Source organism: Ailuropoda melanoleuca, chromosome 2 (assembly GCF_002007445.2).
Source record: "Ailuropoda melanoleuca isolate Jingjing chromosome 2, ASM200744v2, whole genome shotgun sequence".
NCBI lineage: Eukaryota > Metazoa > Chordata > Mammalia > Carnivora > Ursidae > Ailuropoda > Ailuropoda melanoleuca.
The window spans coordinates 74,887,732-74,907,369 of NC_048219.1; the positions used below are offsets into that span (position 1 = coordinate 74,887,732).

General features: G+C 40.9%; 1 protein-coding gene across 3 annotated transcripts in view; it reads left to right on the top strand.

Annotated features, from left to right (window-relative positions):
- NTNG1 (netrin G1) overlaps window positions 1–19,638 on the top strand; it is a 279,240-nt gene that overhangs the window by 222,852 nt on the left and 36,750 nt on the right. For all 3 annotated transcript variants that reach the window (XM_034654000.1, XM_034653999.1, XM_034653998.1), the window contains exon 3: window positions 13,272–13,444. In XM_034654000.1, coding sequence (XP_034509891.1) covers window positions 13,272–13,444 — 173 coding nt within the window. The remainder of the gene's footprint in view (window positions 1–13,271; window positions 13,445–19,638) is intronic.

The following is a 19,638-nucleotide window of genomic DNA, read 5'->3' on the forward strand; positions in this document are numbered from 1 at the left end:
TTTAGGTCATCGGTCACAGAAAGTAATAGCAGCCTCTTTTAACTGATCAGTTTGCTTGTTTGTTTTCCTTTCCCTTCCCTTTCTCTCTCTCTTCTTTTTTTTTTTCTTCTTCTTCTTCTTCTTCTTTTTTTTTAATCTTTCCACTTCAACTTTTCCAAGGCTTGCTAGCAAAAGTAGGCTACCAAATAAGGGGAAAAAACAAAGGTTTTGCTAGGTACACTCTTCTCTATTGGACATTATTTTATTTCTCAGAAAAGGGAGAATTAGAAGAAAGCTATTTCCCCCAATTTTCCATACCACCCATGGGAATCGAATTCAATTTCCTCTAAAATTCTGTAGTAAAAAGTAAAAATACAGAATAAGTTTGCTCTATTGTCTATTGATTTTTTTATTCCTAGTCATAAAGCCGTTTATTCAGGCTGTTTCATCTCTAATCAGATTCTAATATAATGATTTGAGGAAATAAGACCTTTTTTGAGTGGATAAGTGTACATATTTAAAAGATTTCAAAACTCACCTGACAACCTAACCTGATAGAACCCTACAGTATCAGATGGCTCTCAGCTCTTTAGCCAAAGCCATACTGAACTCAGGGGCTTTGCAGAGCACAAGAGGACTTTCGGTTTATTCTTGCCCTATTTTTTCTTTCATCCCAGTTTCTCCTAGAAAAAAGGAGAATTACATTTTTTAACCCAAAAAGCATATTAGAAATTATCATGGAATAGTTCACATCAATTGGAAATAAAAAATATGTGAGAAAAGTATTTCACTTATGGTTCTATAAAGAGGAGAAAAAGAAATCTAGCTTAGCAGTTGTTGACTATAAACCACAACATGGACCAGGATGTGTGACAAGGACTTGAATACATCAACAGTCTTCATTATTGCTTTTTATGTCAGGAATGCATTCCATTTCTAAAAACAGGAAAGCTCTCTTAAACAGAGTGGGGCTTGTTTTCTTCAAGCAAGAGCACGTGGGGAGGTGGGCAGGCCGGGGCTCGGTGTGTAAAAACACCATCAGGCCTTAGTTTCCTTCTAGCTTCCAGCTTACCCATCTTTGAACGGAGCCTCCATTCTTATGTCCATAAAGCCTGAAGTCCTTCTGGTATTTCTGTCTGGATCCCACATAAGAAAAAGGAAGAAAGGGCAAAGTGAGAGAGGTAAAAAAAAAAAAAAAAAAGGCAGAGGAATGATTCCTTGTAAGCTGCCCCTTTTAAAAATGTTTTCCAGAACACCCCACCAAGTGACTTCTAGTCACATCCCATTCGTTAGACTATATGACATGGCCAACTATAGAAGCAGGGGAGCCTAGGAAACGAGTATTTTAGTTTTCCCATGTGTTTTAAAGAGAGAGTCAAGAGAAAAAGGGATGTAAAGGACTTTTAGATAGCCAAGCCATGTATTTGCCATCCCTCTCCATATAGTAGCTGACATTTCTTGAGTACTTACTATCTACCAGAATCTGGGATACCTACTTTACATGGTTTATTTCATTTAATCTTCATAGCAATGCTATGTTATTGGTACAAATAAAAGTCTATGTTGTAAGTAAGGAAACTGAGACCCAGATGGAGAAACCCACCAGGTTCATAGTAGAGATAGGACTTGAACTCAGACCCTTTCTCTCCAGAGTTCAAGCTCTTAATGCCATGTTGTCCTATCTCTCTTACAGAATCTGGTTCTCTGAACAATGATCATCTTTATTTCTGGGACTGGAGACCCCTAAATTTTCTGTTTTCTGGAAAAGAATTAGAATGTAAAGGTTCACCATGCATATCTTAAAATCTAGGTTCACCTATTAGTTGCTAATTGGCCTTGGATTAGTTTAGTGTTAATTTAGCAAGCTCTTTACCTCCCAATCTCCAGATTGATTGGTTCTGCAGAGAACAGTGGCAGTCTCCATTGCGATAATTATCTTGTTATGTCTTTTATCCTTCAGCGCCTCTTATCTAACCAGATTCCTCATGAGTGTAATAAACAGGTCACAGGGCACCATCGTATACCTACTCCAATCCTGGACGATGCATTATCTCAAATTTATAAGCTCCTATTTTTATTTTATTTCATAATCATGGTACTCTAGTCTCCCTGGAAAGCTTTAGAAATAGAAAAGGGCTATTTTTAATATTATCTTTAAAAACCAGTAGTTTAGAGAGTCATGTAATCTGATGCTTCACTATGTGTAAGTTTAGGGTTTCCAGTAAGGTTTAAGTGGAGCTTTTAGAGGGCTTCTTAAGTGCCATAAGGATGTCCAAGTCATTTGTTGCTTTAATGTATAAGAAGGACTTCCGGTCCCTGTCCTATCAATTTTGGGGGCAAATAAATTATGTATATTTTAAAAGATGGTAAGGTCCCAGTGTCTGAGATAAAGATCTCAGCTTTATTTTATACTCCCAGAGAAAATTGTGTAATTGTATATTTCTTTGTTTAAAAAAAAAAATCTAGGGGGCACCTGGGAGGTTCAGTCAGTTAAGCATCTGCCTTCAGCTCAGGTCATGATAGCAGGGTCCTGGGATCCAGCCGTGTCTGGCTCCCTGCTCAGCGGGGAGTCTGCTTCTCTGTCTTCCTCTGAGTCTCCCTGCTCCACCCCCCACTCATGCTCTCTCTCTCACACTCGCTCTCAGTCTTTTTCAAATAAATAAATAAAATCTTTTCTAAAAAAATCTAGACCAGTCACTCTTCAAAAACAATTCTTCCAAGAACAAAGTTCAGCAGAGGAAAGCCCCCGTCAACCAGGGGCCATATGAGCTACTCAATATATTGCAAAAGAATGAGCACAAAAGCTATGTGGAAACCTGCCCTCTGGGTTTGCAGGGCCAGATATCTAGAGTCCTAGCACCCCTCTTTCTTGTATGCTTCTCCTATAATACAAGAATGCAAACACAAGTTAGATGTCCAGCCGCTTCGTTGGTCTGTTAGTGTGAGGCTGCTTTCCAAAAATTGTTGTAAGTAGATATCTATTTCACATTGAACTTTGACCATCACATAGTTTATAAAAATATATCTTCTGAAAACATTTTTGTTTATGAGTGGTAACTACTCTCAGACTCCAGGTTTTATTCATGAAGAAAGGAGTAGGAGAAAGCTAGAAAGATTTAAACCCTCTCTTTCCTCATGGGATCAGGATTAGACCAGACCCATTTGATAGTTGAAGATCTGGTCTTTTGCTCTAAGATAGAAATGGTTATAGCAATAGGTTATATTAAATTATTAAGTGCTTACTCTATGCCAGGTTGCTGTGTTGAAATATAAGTTCAGATATGTGTAAGAGACTCGCATTAACAGTGCCTTAAACAAACTAGAAGTTTACTTCTGTCTCTTTTCTCTTGGGAGTTAGGTGCTGCATGGCTGGAATGGTGGCTCCATCTGGAACCACCTTCCCCTGACTGCAGTGAAGGCTGCCCGAGGGCCCGGCGTTCCACTAATTTGTGGTTACTGCCATGGTCCATGTAGTCCAAGGTGGCTTAACACCTTGTTCAGGTTCCACGAAGCAAAGTAGAAATGGAGGAAGGAGTGCAGCCCAACAGGAGTATCACAGACATCCCTCCCACTAATAGGCCAATGGTGGAACGTAGTCACATGGCCATATCTGGCTCGAGGAGGTGCTGGGAAATGTAGTCTTTATACCTGTAGAATGTGCACCCAGCTAAAACTGTAGTGGTGTGGAAAAAGGAAGAATAGGTCAATTAGCAGTCTCTACTGCCTTGTGCTGTATCATGTAAGTCTCCCAACAGCCCCTCAGGTAGGTATTTTATGATCCTCATTTTACAGAGGAGTAAACTGAGCTGAAGGAACTTGCCTAAGTACCTGCAAAGCCGGATCACTTGACCTCAGAGCCCAAACTCTTATCCACTGTTTCCTGACATCTGTTTTGGACAAATACAATTTTTCTTTCAGTTAATTTTTTCATTTATTTAATGTACAATTCAGAGGTTTTAGTATATCCAAAAAGTTGTGCAACCCTCACCATTCTTGAATTCCTGAACACTGTCATCACCCTTCAAGAAAACCCCCATCCATGAGCAGTCACCCCCCACTTGCCCCTCTCCCCAGCTCCGGGGAGTCACTCATCTACTTTCCATCTGTATAGGTTAGCCTACTCTGAGTATTTCCTATAAAGGAAAGCGTACATCATGTGGCCTTTTGTGTCTGGCTTCTTTGATTTAGCAAAATGTTTTCAAGGTTTATCTATATTGGAGCATGTGTCAGTACTTCATTACTTCCCCCCCCAAATAATATTCCATTATATGCATATATGACATTTTGTTTATCCATTCATTAGTTGGTGGATGTTTGGGTTGTTTCCACTTTCTATTATGAATAATGCCGCTAGGAACATTTGTGTACAGGTTTGTGTGTGGGGATGTTTTCAGTTCTCTTGGGTAAAGACCTCGGAGCGGAATTGTTGGATCATACGATAACTTTATGTTTACCTTTCTGAAGAACTGCCACATTGTTCTCCAAAGTGGCTGCACAAGTTTACATTCCTACCAACAGTACATGAGAGTTCCAATTTCTCCACGTCCTTGTCAACATTTCCTATTGTCCATCTTTTTAAATTATAACCAGCCTAGTGGATGTGAAGTGGTATCTCGCTGTGGTTTTAATTTGCACTTCCCTAATGACTAACGATGATGAGCATTTTTTCATGTGTTTATGGCCATTTGTATATACCTTCTTTGGAGAAGTATCTTTTAAGATCCTTCACTTGTTTTCTAACTGGGTTTTTGTTTTTTTGTTTTGTTCCTTTTATTACTGGAGTTGTAACAGCTCCTTCTGTATTCTGGAAATAAATACCATTTTGACTAATAAGTATAAACAGCTGTTAATATAGTAAAATTATTTAATTATTAGATGATCTATGAATCTGCAGATGAGTAGACTTGACAGAATGTACAAACAAAATGGTCAATTCCATTTGTGAGTACAGCTAGAACCTCAGTGTTATCAGGTTTAGGCCAAAGATTGCCAAACAGAATATAGGTGCGAGACAGGTTTGCACAAGGATCACACCCATGATTTTAGTCTTCCTGTCCATCAGGATTTTGACATACTGGTGACTCAGCAGGGCTTCTCAACCCTTACTCTGCCTATAAATCACCTGGCGATCTGGTTAGAGTGCAGATTCTTCTTCAGCGAGTCTGGGGAAAGCCTGAGATTTCTAACAAGCCCCAGGGTGATCCTGAAGCAGCTGGTCCGGGGACCACAGTTTAAGTAGCAAGTGTTACAGATGTATCAATGTCACTGTTTAGAACCACAAGTCTAATTCTCCCCATGGACCAGTTTGCTTTGTCCTGCCTCAAACAGTGATGTCCTAGAATGAACCTGGCCTTTGGAATTGACTCTCGACTACCACTTACCAGAGTGTTTCTTTGAGCAAATTGCTTTTCTGCTCTTGGCCACACTTTCCACATCTGTAAATTACAGGTACTTAAACCTCTTTCTCCCAGCGGTGATGAAGATGAGGTGAAATAACATACGGAAGGCACCTATCACAGTTCCAGCTGTATAGTGGGGCGTGGTAAGTCTTTTCCTCTTCCGCCTGCCTTCCGTGGTTAGGGACTGTCCCTCTGGCCCTTTAGCGCAAAGACAGCATTGTCAGTGCAGAGACAACCCAGTGTTACCACCCTACTTCCCTATATTGTCAGGATTAGATGGAATATCGTGACTAGAGGCCGGATTTTGCGCCCCACGGAAATGAGGCCAGACCCAAAGGTCAAAGGCACAGGCAAGGCTCTATTGGGGCTACGGCTCGAGCTGTGCGGAGACACAGCACCAACACACAGCACTTAAGCCAGCCTCTCCGAACAAACGGGAAGCCCTGCTTATATAAAGGTCCCCGGGAAAGTTCCCACTCAGGTCCGTTATGCTAATAAGGGACAGAAAAGTGCCTTGTCCTGATTGGTTGATTTTGGCAGGCAACTCAGCTTATTGGGGCTTTTCGGAGCCGGAGTCTTTCGGTTTGTGGAGCCCGTTTGTTTGTCTTCCTACAGGATTGGGCTGCGGCTGTTGTTTCTAAGTTAGGCTTGTGTAGTGGCCGCATCCCTGTTCTGCATGGTCAGAGAAGAGGGTTGGCAGTAACAGGCCACACGAAGTGCCCCAGGTGCATGATGTTTCTCACTTGGGGCTTGTTCCCGTGGTCCCTGGTGGTCTCAGTGGTACCCTCTTTACGGTCTGTAGTTAAGTCTATGCGTGTTTCATCTTATTTACTCAACATAATGTATGTTCTTGGAGATTAGGACTCTATGTCATCTTCTAGTTTTGAATCCCATGGGCCTTCTCATGGTGTCATCCAAAGAATAGGTTATGAATTAAGGCTTACAGAATGAATCAGCCTATTTCAGTCGTGGCAGTAGCAGTAGTAACTATAGAAATAATAATAATTGAAACTACCATTTATTAAGAACTTTGTGTCGTATAATATCCTAAGGGCATGCATACATTATCTATTCAATGCCCAAATCTGCTCTTTGAAACACATCCATTTATTGTCCCTGTTTTGCAGATGAGGCAGCTGAGGCCTAGCCATACTTAGAAAGACAGCATTCCACTTTTGGTGGTAAAAGCAGAGTCCTGGAGGCTGGCTGCCCACGGTCTAAATCCCTGTTCCATCTCATACTAGCTGGGAGAGGTGGCTTTCTTAGCCCGTCAATGTGCAAATGCATCATCTCTAATAAGTGCCAATCCCTCAGTACTATTGTGAGGTTTGTACGAAATCATGTGTGAAATTGGCAAAAGCACTTACCACAAATGCCAGGTACTTGGAAGTATTCAGTCAGCATTAGTTCTGTTTGTGTGTTTGTGAAGTCACTATCCAGTGGCCTCACAAGTCCGTGGCAAAGGTGGGATTTGAGCCCGGGCTATCTGATTTCATAATCAATAACTCATAATTTCTAAATGAAGTTGCTGCAGATCCCTATTGTAAATCGCGTGTTGAGGTGGAAACCAAAAATTCACGTGTCAGAGTGAAAAGAGAAAGGTCAAAGGGCTGCAGAGGCAGAAAAAGTATGTGAAAGGCATTTTATAACTTATCACCTTTTGAAAAAGCCATCTTCGAAGCTCCAGTGTTTGCGCTAAGTCATTTTCTAAAAGCATTTGTGTGGCTGCTGCCAATCTAAGGCAGGGGCTGCAACCAGAGGCTGGTGGAGGCTTTGGAAGGCCTGAAATTTATACCTTTTGGGAGTGGAGGGGTGCTCTCATTAAGGGAATTTTTTAAAATGCAAAAATATCTCATTTGTGAGAATTATACAAAAGCACACAACCACACGGATGCATTGCCAGGGTCTTCCCCAAGGCCTTGAAAGGGCCCTGATGCTAAACTTCATTCACTTCATGGCGAATCCTCTTCTGGCACAAAAGCAGCCAAATCCCTGACTTGCAAGGCAGCAAGCCTGGCTTCCCGTCCTGCTTCGCTTCAGAAAGGGCCAGTTCCAAACTTCTCTGTCTTGGTACCTCTATTTGAAACACTAGTAATAGATTATATATATAGACTTCTAACTCACAGGAAATTCTGGTGGATAACATGCTTCCCAGAATAAATATATTAAATTATCTTAAAAAAAAAAAAGCAGACAGACTGTATGGGTTTTTCATACCTACTGGCAGGTGGCAGAGATCTAAACGTTGGAGCCTTTTTATAAGCTAGATTAAATTGACTCATGACAGCTGGTCACTAAGATACAGGAAGTGCAGACCTGGTTGAAAGCAAGAATACACAGATTTTCATCACTTGCAGCACAGGATAGAGCTCGCTCTTTTTGTAAGTCTGTCTTAGCAATGCCCTTATTTGACAGGAAGTGCAGTTTGTCCCTTCCACACAAGTGGATCTTCCAAGTACAAGCAAGTCAGGTCTATCTGCAGTGTTTTGGTGTGAGCTCTATGTGTGTAAACAGAATTGGAGAATAGGCTTGGCTCTCCAGAACATCAGCTATTTCACAGCTAGCAAAGCCTGCTAGGCCTCCACTCGAGCAGCTCCTCCCCCGCCCACGGTGGTGGTGGACGTGGGAGTGGGATGACCATGGAAGTGGATCATGAATCTGTCAGAGACAAGTGGATGCCACGGAAACTGCCCTCCACCCCATCGCGATCCTGGAGGTCACAGCCCCAGGAATTGAGAGCAATCTCCCAGCATCGTGACATCCTTTTTTTTTTTTTTCTGTTGGGGGAAAAACTACTCTGGTAGGGGCTTTAAATAAAGAATTTCAGCGCCTGATTGGAATGGGGTGAGGCGAACAGGGTAAGTTGTGGATAATGAAAGGGAGCCATTTTCCAATACCAGCCAGTGTTGTGATACTTTGGCTCCACTTTCACCTGCTCAGCCCAGGCACAACAGTTGTCACCAAGGATGGAGGCAAGACAGCCCAGAAGCTGGGCTGGGTCAGCAGATTTACTGCTGGGGAAGCTCCAGTTTCCGCCGGGGCCCAAGCCACATTGCCAAACCGTCTGAGCCAGGGTGGTCATTCCTGCATGAGAGGTTGAAGCCAAAAGACGCACGTTCCAGAATAATTATGCCACACAGATGCTTTGTTTTATGGGCTTTCTTTGTTCTCTAAACTGTGTTATTTTTCTGAGTCTTTCAGGGATTTTTTTCAGGCATTTTTTTCTTGTGTTAGGTTTCAGGCATTTGGTAAATCCTCTGGAATTTAAATTAAATAGTGTTTACAAGGTCTTACTAATTTTATAGAGCTCCCTTTGCCCATTATAAGGTTACTTATGAAAACCAATGATGAGGGCATGTGGCAGTTTTCAGCACACGACATGGTGTGTTTGAGTACAATGCCTATTAATTCTCTGTTTTTAGTCCATTACCATGCTAGACATAGTAGGACAGACCCGTGAAGTTCCTGCTTTCAGAGAGTTTACTTGCTTATTAATCATTTGTTTATCAGTCAAATATTTTTTATGGACTTATTATGTGACAAGTGCTGGAGATGGTGCACTAAATAAGGCAAACATAACCCCTGTTTCCAGGCATTTACACTCCAGTAAAGGTGATAGAAGAGAGAGCAATGACAACACGGTCTATGTCTAAGGCAGAGATAGCCTGATCACATGACTGGCCTTGCCAGGGTCACAGGAGCACACAGGAAGGGCAGACTTGTGGGTCGGAGAAGCACTCAGATAGTTGACCAGTAGATGGTTTTTGAATGTCATTTAGGAACCAGGCACTGAAATTTACAAGTTGACCCCTGAATGGTAAGAATTTTGCAGATAAGAGAAGTAGATGTAGGAGAGTAGGATGTTCCAGGCAGAAGGAACAGCTTACAAGATTACCTGAAGGCAAAGTGTAAGGAACTGAGTAGTGTTGCTAGTGGTGCAGATGAGACTGAAATTGGGAGGAGACACCAATTTCGAAGGGACTTGGAGTCCACATTACAGAGTTTGGACTCTATTTTGAGAATAGTGACAAGTCTTTGAGTGGTTCTAAGCCAGGATGACCCCAATATTTTTGTGTAAAGCATTATTTTGACTGTTGTGTTGAGACTGGGCTAGGGAGGAACATGACTGGAGGCAGTAAGTTCTGTTCAGAGGCCATTGTAATAAAGCAGATCAAAGATGACAGTGATCACGACTTGGGTGGTGACAATGGCTTAGAACTGTATGTATTTGAGAGTTATCAAGGAAGAGGGATCTCAGAACTTTGTGAGAGATGGAACAACAACAAATTGATATGATAAGAAAGATTGGGACGCCTGGGTGGCTCAGTCGTTGGGCATCTGCCTTTGGCTCAGGGCGTGATCCTGGCGTTCTGGGATCGAGCCCCACATTGGGCTCCTCCACTAGGAGTCTGCTTCTTCCTCTCCCACTCCCCCTGCTTGTGTTCCCTCTCTCGCTGGCTGTCTCTCTCTCCATCAAACAAATAAATAAAATATTAAAAAAAAAAAAAAAAGGAAAAGAAAGAGGGAGGCATTCTCAACCAGATGCCTGAAAGATAATGCAATTTCCTGAGACAGAAACCCCAGAAAGAGGAGTGGGTGGAAAAGGGAAGCCTCAGAATTCAGTATGGGATCTGTTGAGTTGGACATGCCCAGGAGAGAGATCCGCGATGGAAATATAGATACAGGATTTATCAGCTTATCGATCAGATAATCTTCACCTGGTAATAATGGAGGGAAGGGTTCTATGGAACCCTATGGGTAACAAAGAATCTCTGAATCTCCTAAAATGTTTTCAAATGTTTGAGCTTATTTTGCATATGCTTATTATTTCAGGGTGGGGGAAGATGATGGAAGTTTGCTTTAAAATGCACGTTTGCTATAATTCAAAGGCATTAAGGACCACAGAGGAAATTGAAGGGACAACCTATATTTAGAGTGTCCAAAGAGGGGCACCTGGGTGGCTCAGTCAGTTAAGTATCTGCTTTGGCTCAGGTCATGATCCCAGCGTCCTGGGATGAAGCCCCACATAGGGCTCCCTGCTCAGTGGGAAGTCTGTGTCTCCCTCTCCCACTGCCCCCGCCCCCAGCTTGTGTTCTCTCTCTCTCACTCACTCTCTCTCTCAAAGAAATAAATAAAATCTTTAAAAAAAAGAGTGTCCAAAGAGAGTCACTTAGGCTGACAGTGCTGGGCCAGGACCCTAAGAAGAGCACATAAAGAGAACACAAAGAAGAGAGTTCTGGAAATGAGCTTGAGAATCCAGCGAGGACAAAACATCAGGGGAAAGGGAGTGGTTCATAGATTCAAATACTACTGGGAGATCAAATAAGGCAAAGAAAAGTATCCAATGGATTTTCCATAAAGAGATCATGGATGATCTTGGCAAGAGAGGCCATGGTTGATGAGATAGAGAAAGTGAGTGAGAGATGAGAAAATGGCAAATGCAGGATTAAGAAACTCAAGAAGGGAGAGGAGAGGGTTAAAGAGGTAGCTGGAAAAGAAGACAAGGGTACAAGGTGGGTCTTTCTCCCCTTAGGATGGGAGAGATTTATGCAAGGAGTCAACATTTTAAAAGCTTAAAGAGCCTTCAGGTAACAACCAACCAAACCAAATACACAGAAGCATTTAAGGAAATCAGAAGATAGAGCTCAGCATGTCTACAGTGGAACAGGAAAGATAGATAACAGGGAAGAGTGAATTGAGTTGAGCCTTGAAGGATTAGCTTTTGGACAGGTGAGGACAAACCATTAATTGGAAGAAATCTGAGAGAAATAAGACTTAACAGTCACCTATTCTTCTTTCACCTTCTTTCATTATTCAAGGAATATTTTCTCAGCAAATATAAAGTCTTTAAAATGGAAATTGCCTGTAACTCAGAAAGTGACTACCAGTTTGAAAGTATTAACAGTTAAAAGATATTTAATCCAATTTACAATTACTACTTGTATTCTTGGTCTTCCCATAAGAAACAAGCATATTCTTTGGGGTCATATTGTTCGTGTCCTCATTTGGAATTTTTAACACCAGATAGAGTGCTAAATCAGTATAAGTTGGTGCTTCTGTCACCTAGGTTTCTAACATCTTCCATATATAAAAACACACCCATAAATAAAGGTGCTAATGTTGGAAGGGGAAAGATCCTTTCATAAGCAACTTAACACAAGTGACTCCCTTCATAGAGGAGAATGTTATAAGACCTAGCTCATAATTAAACACTGTCTATTTCACTTAACTGAATTATTTTTCTCTTATCTTTTTAGAAGACTGTACACATGTTAATTTTAAAGGTTCTGTTTACATATCTAACTTGAATAGGTATTGTTTCAATAGTAACCTTTCAGCTTATTACAATTTATCACTAGACAGATGGCAGAGTATAGCTACGAGTACTGCAAACTGTAGTAGACCCCTGATGAAGGGGAGGTGTGGTCTTATCCAGGGAAGTTTGGGGGGTGGGGATTGGGCATTACTTTAGGCATTACACCTTTTAGTTAGAAGAGAGCCCAACAGCTCTCAGTAATATTCTTAGCCATTCCTTCACTTCCTTGCCATACGGATGGGTCAGTGTTCCAGACAGATCATCTGTGTGCAAGACAGAAACTTGGATGTTGCTATGCAGACATTATAGAAACCAACATCAGTTCTTAAAGAATCTTATTTTCCTACCTAAGAAAGACTATTACTTTTTCCGATTCATGACATCCCCCACAAAGGAAAGCAAATGTGAAACACCACAATCTTCCCTTGTCTTTATGAAATTTGGCTTTCTATATTTTTGTCCTAGTTCCTGGAAGAGGCCAGACTATCTTAAAAATGCACACACAGACACACACAGACACACAAGTGTAACATTTTCAGATTCCGACGCTGACAGGTCTTGCTCCTTCATCCCCCATCTCGGGAGTCCTAGTTCTCCCCTTTGTGTGGACACATCGCTTCCTGCGTACACTGTTCTGGCCTCTGGTCATGGTCATCCTGTCAACCTAGGTTTTACTTTCCCAGAGGATGTGGCCTGTGCTTGGGATGTTGCAATTTATAACCTGCTACCTCAACAAATATCCAGTTGGCCTTTGCAATTTTACAGTGCAAGACTTTGGTTAAGGGAATGTATTTTTGTGGAAATTGCATATTCTGCTGTTACCTCTCATATATCACAGCGCTCTTCACAGGCACCAAAGGCAAGGCATTTGCTAATGACCTCAAACCCCTGCCACATACAGTTTTTTTTATTTTCTCGGCTTCTAAGCATCTTTTATCTGAGTCATTCAGAAGATTTCCAAAAGACCTTTGCAATTACCTTATTTGCTGTGACTGGGAAATCTAAGGACTATTCAGATTGATTAGAGGCCTTGGTGGGAAAAACTTTAGATCTGAGGTAATGTCATTTTAGAGCCTGGAATATGGGCTCTATGATTATGATCTCCATGGGTCTATAAAATAAGCCTGAATAACAAATTGTCTTAATGGTTATCTTTCCTTTTAAACAAGTAAGAATTGTCTTTCTGATTTAAGGAAAAAGAGAAGATAATATTGCTCTTCAAACCCAGATGAAATTGTCATAGATTTGCTAATATCACAAGAAAACTGCTCCCTGGTGGCAATATTTTGGACAGCTGTTGGGAAACCCTTGATTTTGTAGCACGGTTGTATTACAGGTCCTTCAGGCCCCCACTGAACAGACTGGCCTTAGGATTCCCCAAAGTATGTATCCTAACCCCACCCCTTCCCCCTTGTTGAAAAGATTCTAAGGGTGGGGCCTGCAGATCCACATTTTGCCCAGAGCCTCTATCTAGTGCAAGCACTGCAAGGTGTAAGAGCCACACCCCTGGAGATAGATGGGTAAAGCCTCAGTGATGAACTTGACTTACAACAAACTCTTGTCTCTTCTCTACTTAGGTGCAAATGCAATCTCCACGCCACTGTGTGTGTATATGACAACAGCAAACTGACCTGTGAATGTGAGCACAACACTACAGGTCCCGACTGTGGGAAATGCAAGAAGAATTATCAGGGCCGACCTTGGAGTCCAGGCTCGTATCTCCCCATCCCCAAAGGCACTGCAAATACCTGTGAGTAACTTTGCTCTCTACCACCGCATTCTGTGCAAGATAAGCTGATAGTTCCTCTCCGTTTCACTTGCAATTGTGCTTTTACACTTACGGTTATCCTGTTCCTCTTCAAAATGCAGCTGAAGCTTTCGTCTCTATGTCACCACTTGTAAGCACATTTTCACACTTGGATCATCTGTTAAATTCAGTCTACAACACGCACATCCAATGTGTTGGGAAATGAGGAAAATCAGGAGAAATTTTTTTTCTGAGTGGATGAAACAGGAGATGTGTGTTTTCCTCCCCCAAATTAATTTCCTATTAAAATAACAACAAGCTTTAAAACCCCCAATGGTAACTTAATTTTAGCCATAAGCAACTCCAGAAAGTCTCTAAATGTTTCTAATCCCATTTCCCCTACTGGGTAACTTGAGAGATGCTTTGTCCAGAAGATGCTTCCCTGTCAGATTTACACTATGGCCTAACTTTGCCCGGTGAAATAATTGGCTTTCTCCAAATGCCAGCAGTTGAGGTCATGCCTGGCATGGAGCCTGTCAGTAGAAGCCACCTTTTGCTACAGAGTATGACTGTAGACCTGCAGGTACAACATTAAGAAAAGGAATGTCTGAGTTCTTGTGAAAAGGGCACAGGCCTTATCTGTGGTTCCAGGAACCATGAGAGATGCCCTATTACCATTCATGTGCACCCCACTAAAATCCCTGAACATCCAGAGGAAAACACGCTCTGACACGCTCAGGGAGAGACATGACTACTTCCAGAATAAACTGCCCAATTCCATGGATGGACCCATTAGCCACTTGCGAAAGCCCCAGGTTTGCCCTCTTTCAAAACTAGAGGAGGGGTGAGGTTGAGAATAAACCCATGAAATGAGAAGTAACAGGAATAGCAGGACAGTGAGCCGTGGGAGAATGGGGGCTGGAAAAGCCACCGGCGCTGTGCGAGGCGAAGAACGTTATCAGGTTCCAGCTGTGAGAAGCCAAAACCTAAAAACTAATATCACAGGAACCAGGACCTTATCAAGTTAAATGTAAGAGTAATGGAGCGAGTAACAAGCCATGAAGTATGGGGGCATGAAATTATGATAGAATTTCTATGAAGCAGAAAAAAATATACTTCAAAAGATTAAAAAAAAAAAACCTATCCCTATTTGTAAGGGTATTCAGTTTCTTTCTGTGTTAAAGAAAAAAATGGACAGTCTAGCTCCTAAAATTAATACATAAAGCTCTGTTGAGCAGAAATGTTGCCTTTTCAAGGCGATGTTATTAACAGAGACTCTTTTGGCTGTCTTCAATTGTTCAGGGCCATAGACTCATGAATTCAAAAGGAATCATGAGATTATTTGTTCACGAGCCCCTGTGGCTGGCTACCAGGAATCCCTATCACCACACTTGTCGTATTTACTTTAAAGATTTCCCCAAGTGAAAGTGGCTCCGATTTCATTTTCAGTGTCTGCTGCTTCTTTAGTGGGACAGGATGGAACGGAGGAAGGTTCACAAACACTTGCTAGCATTCTGGCCAACTTGTCAAGGCGACCAGAAAGGCAGGTGGGCTGAACTTCAGCGGCATTGACTTCTATCCTCACGTGACTGTCCTTCTACCCGTAGCTGAGCTTCAAAGTCTTATTTACTTCAACACATTTTCACTGGGAGCCCCTTCTTGTGCCAGCCAACATTTTTCACTGCAGTGGATTTTTTTGTTATATTCTCCATGGAAATGATGAACCCCTCATCTTTTGCATATCGCAGAAGATCACCAATTACTCCCTTGCCAAAGGAATGCAACCTCTTGCAGTTTTCTTTGTGGACTCCATTGCCCATCAGTCCCTTAGTTTTTACTGGCCTTCTCTAGACTTTGAGACTTTTTCCCAACTTTTTTAAAAAACGAAGGTGGCAGAAGAACACAATGCCCAAGAAAGCTCCATTCAGTGTTTCAGTCTTCAATATGGCAGAAATCAGATGAAAGATTTTAGAGATGACTGTAGTGGTTCAGTCTTGCAATGGAATAACCTTACAATGGCAAGAACCCCCTTAAACTGAACTTCTGACACATCAGACTGTGCTTTAAAATGGCTAAGGATGGAAATAAGCAATTCAGTGGTTTAGTACACAGGTTACAGGATCAAATACAGTTTATCTGTTCACTAGCTGAGTGACCTTGAAAAAGTAAACTAACCTCTCCAACACTCAGTCTCGCATCTGTAATGCGAGAATAATAGCAGTTCTTACCTCATAGGGATTTTAAGAGAATCGAGTAGGCTTCTGCATGTAGTGTGCTCAGCATAACACCTGTCACAAATAAGTGTTCAAAAATAATTTTAATTTTAGGATTTTTTTTTCATAAGGCATGCTTGTTCATTATTGGACAGTTTTAATTGTTATAAAACCTATTTCTTAGTCGTTCACCTATTTCTTATCTCGTAATTTCCAATGAGTTTTTTTCTCTTTAAGTAGAAGAGCTACATTGACCCCAGTTTCTTTTCTTCTCCAGATTAACATCATCAAATTCCATTTTCATATAAGATTTTCGTGTCTTATAATTGCTTGCCCCAGAAGTCCTCAAATTTTTTAGTGTGGAGATGTCAGCCAAGCATGGGACTTCTGACACTCTTATGATTCTCATTTCATATCAGCTTTTTCTTACACATATGCACACATGCCTGTGCGCACACGCACAACTCTAGGTGGTGCATCACGAGTCAGTTATTTAAGAGGAACACTTAGGGTATGCCATATCCTAATACAAGAATACAAAACCCAAGAAGTATAAAAAGAGTGGCTACGATCTCTGAACCCTCAACATCAACTGCTCAGTGGCCTAGAAACGCCGTGCATCCTGGGTAATCTCTTGATTTAGCAGAATCTCAGCCACCGGGATCGTTTTTTCACAGGAAGGTCAGTTCCTTCCTGCTTTTAGCAGAAGAACTCAGAGAATTTCATTAAACCAGGAACTGATAAGATCTCCCTTCACAGACAGTTAACCCACCACTCAGATGTACCCTCAACTGGGAATTTGCTGGAAATCATAGGACTTTGGAAGTCCTGAATTCTGGAGCATCTCCAAGGTCACTTTTGTAAGGAGTGGATAGAGCCAGGAGAGATGAATACGGAGAGCTCCAGCATTCTAAAGTAGAGCCATCCCTATAATCTGTGAGACATACCACATGTCCCCATGCTTTCCAATACAATAGACTTGTCACAGGCAGAAGTAATAACTCTTGTGATTATATCTTTATACACCATGCTCTTTATTTGAGACCCAGTGCGTTTTCTTGGTTTTTTCAAGCCNAAGGCATGCTTGTTCATTATTGGACAGTTTTAATTGTTATAAAACCTATTTCTTAGTCGTTCACCTATTTCTTATCTCGTAATTTCCAATGAGTTTTTTTCTCTTTAAGTAGAAGAGCTACATTGACCCCAGTTTCTTTTCTTCTCCAGATTAACATCATCAAATTCCATTTTCATATAAGATTTTCGTGTCTTATAATTGCTTGCCCCAGAAGTCCTCAAATTTTTTAGTGTGGAGATGTCAGCCAAGCATGGGACTTCTGACACTCTTATGATTCTCATTTCATATCAGCTTTTTCTTACACATATGCACACATGCCTGTGCGCACACGCACAACTCTAGGTGGTGCATCACGAGTCAGTTATTTAAGAGGAACACTTAGGGTATGCCATATCCTAATACAAGAATACAAAACCCAAGAAGTATAAAAAGAGTGGCTACGATCTCTGAACCCTCAACATCAACTGCTCAGTGGCCTAGAAACACCGTGCATCTTGGGTAATCTCTTGATTTAGCAGAATCTCAGCCACCGGGATCGTTTTTTCACAGGAAGGTCAGTTCCTTCCTGCTTTTAGCAGAAGAACTCAGAGAATTTCATTAAACCAGGAACTGATAAGATCTCCCTTCACAGACAGTTAACCCACCACTCAGATGTACCCTCAACTGGGAATTTGCTGGAAATCATAGGACTTTGGAAGTCCTGAATTCTGGAGCATCTCCAAGGTCACTTTTGTAAGGAGTGGATAGAGCCAGGAGAGATGAATACGGAGAGCTCCAGCATTCTAAAGTAGAGCCATCCCTATAATCTGTGAGACATACCACATGTCCCCATGCTTTCCAATACAATAGACTTGTCACAGGCAGAAGTAATAACTCTTGTGATTATATCTTTATACACCATGCTCTTTATTTGAGACCCAGTGCGTTTTCTTGGTTTTTTCAAGCCATATATATATGCGTATCAAAATGTTTTCCTTATTTTTCTACAAAGCTTATGTTTTCTCTGTAAGACATCTTTCTTCTCCCTGTCGATCTTCATTCTATTTCTGATAGCGTTCTCAGTGTCCTTTGAATTTCATTTCTGTCTTCCAAGTAGATAACACCTCTGTCCAACTTCATGCTTTGTTATGATTCACTTGATCACTATTGTCCAGATCATAATAAAAGTATTAAGCAACACTTCCTTAAATTTCCAATTGCTATGGAATAACACACAATATTTTTCTACATATAGATGCTGAAAACTCAACAATTACCCTTTAGGAATTATAACTCTAAGAAAGATATTATAATATCATTTACATCTCTGCTTCCAAAGGTGTGTTCTATGACCTTTTAAAGAATTTCATGGCAAATAAGTTTAGAAGATGCTGTAAACTATAATAACTCTAAGACATTCATATTACCTTATTAAAAACATTTGAGAATCCTGTAGTAAAGTAANTGGGTAATCTCTTGATTTAGCAGAATCTCAGCCACCGGGATCGTTTTTTCACAGGAAGGTCAGTTCCTTCCTGCTTTTAGCAGAAGAACTCAGAGAATTTCATTAAACCAGGAACTGATAAGATCTCCCTTCACAGACAGTTAACCCACCACTCAGATGTACCCTCAACTGGGAATTTGCTGGAAATCATAGGACTTTGGAAGTCCTGAATTCTGGAGCATCTCCAAGGTCACTTTTGTAAGGAGTGGATAGAGCCAGGAGAGATGAATACGGAGAGCTCCAGCATTCTAAAGTAGAGCCATCCCTATAATCTGTGAGACTTACCACATGTCCCCATGCTTTCCAATACAATAGACTTGTCACAGGCAGAAGTAATAACTCTTGTGATTATATCTTTATACACCATGCTCTTTATTTGAGACCCAGTGCGTTTTCTTGGTTTTTTCAAGCCATATATATATGCGTATCAAAATGTTTTCCTTATTTTTCTACAAAGCTTATGTTTTCTCTGTAAGACATCTTTCTTCTCCCTGTCGATCTTCATTCTATTTCTGATAGCGTTCTCAGTGTCCTTTGAATTTCATTTCTGTCTTCCAAGTAGATAACACCTCTGTCCAACTTCATGCTTTGTTATGATTCACTTGATCACTATTGTCCAGATCATAATAAAAGTATTAAGCAACACTTCCTTAAATTTCCAATTGCTATGGAATAACACACAATATTTTTCTACATATAGATGCTGAAAACTCAACAATTACCCTTTAGGAATTATAACTCTAAGAAAGATATTATAATATCATTTATATCTCTGCTTCCAAAGGTGTGTTCTATGACCTTTTAAAGAATTCCATGGCAAATAAGTTTAGAAGATGCTGTAAACTATAATAACTCTAAGACATTCATATTACCTTATTAAAAACATTTGAGAATCCTGTAGTAAAGTAACCTATTTTACCCTGGATTTCCCAAACTTAACTGTTCATGGAACACTTAATAACTTTCCATAAAACACTCCTTTGGGGGCCTTCTGCTCTAAACAATTTCTACAGCCTAGTGATAGAAATGTCATGAAGACAGACAGAAAGCTCTTCCAGTTCTGCTGTATTCAATCTTTCACTTTCTTCTTACCTACACAGTCTAATATTCTTCAAAGAGAGAAAATTAAATTGGTCTGACATTGACATTATTTGTTTGTTCAGAAATCCAACTTGAATTGTTACACAATATCTAGGGCTCCTCTGAGTAATGGAAAGTAATTTGATGATCATTCTATTATTTTCTCTAGTATTAAATTCGCATTGACCAATTTATATTTTCCCAGGTGTGCACATGTGTGTGTCATTATCCAGACAATTTCCTAAGTGCTTTACATGCATTCGTTCATTCGTTTGTTTTTTTTTTTAAAGATTTTATTTATTCATTCGACAGAGACAGCCAGTGAGAGAGGGAACACAAGCAGGGG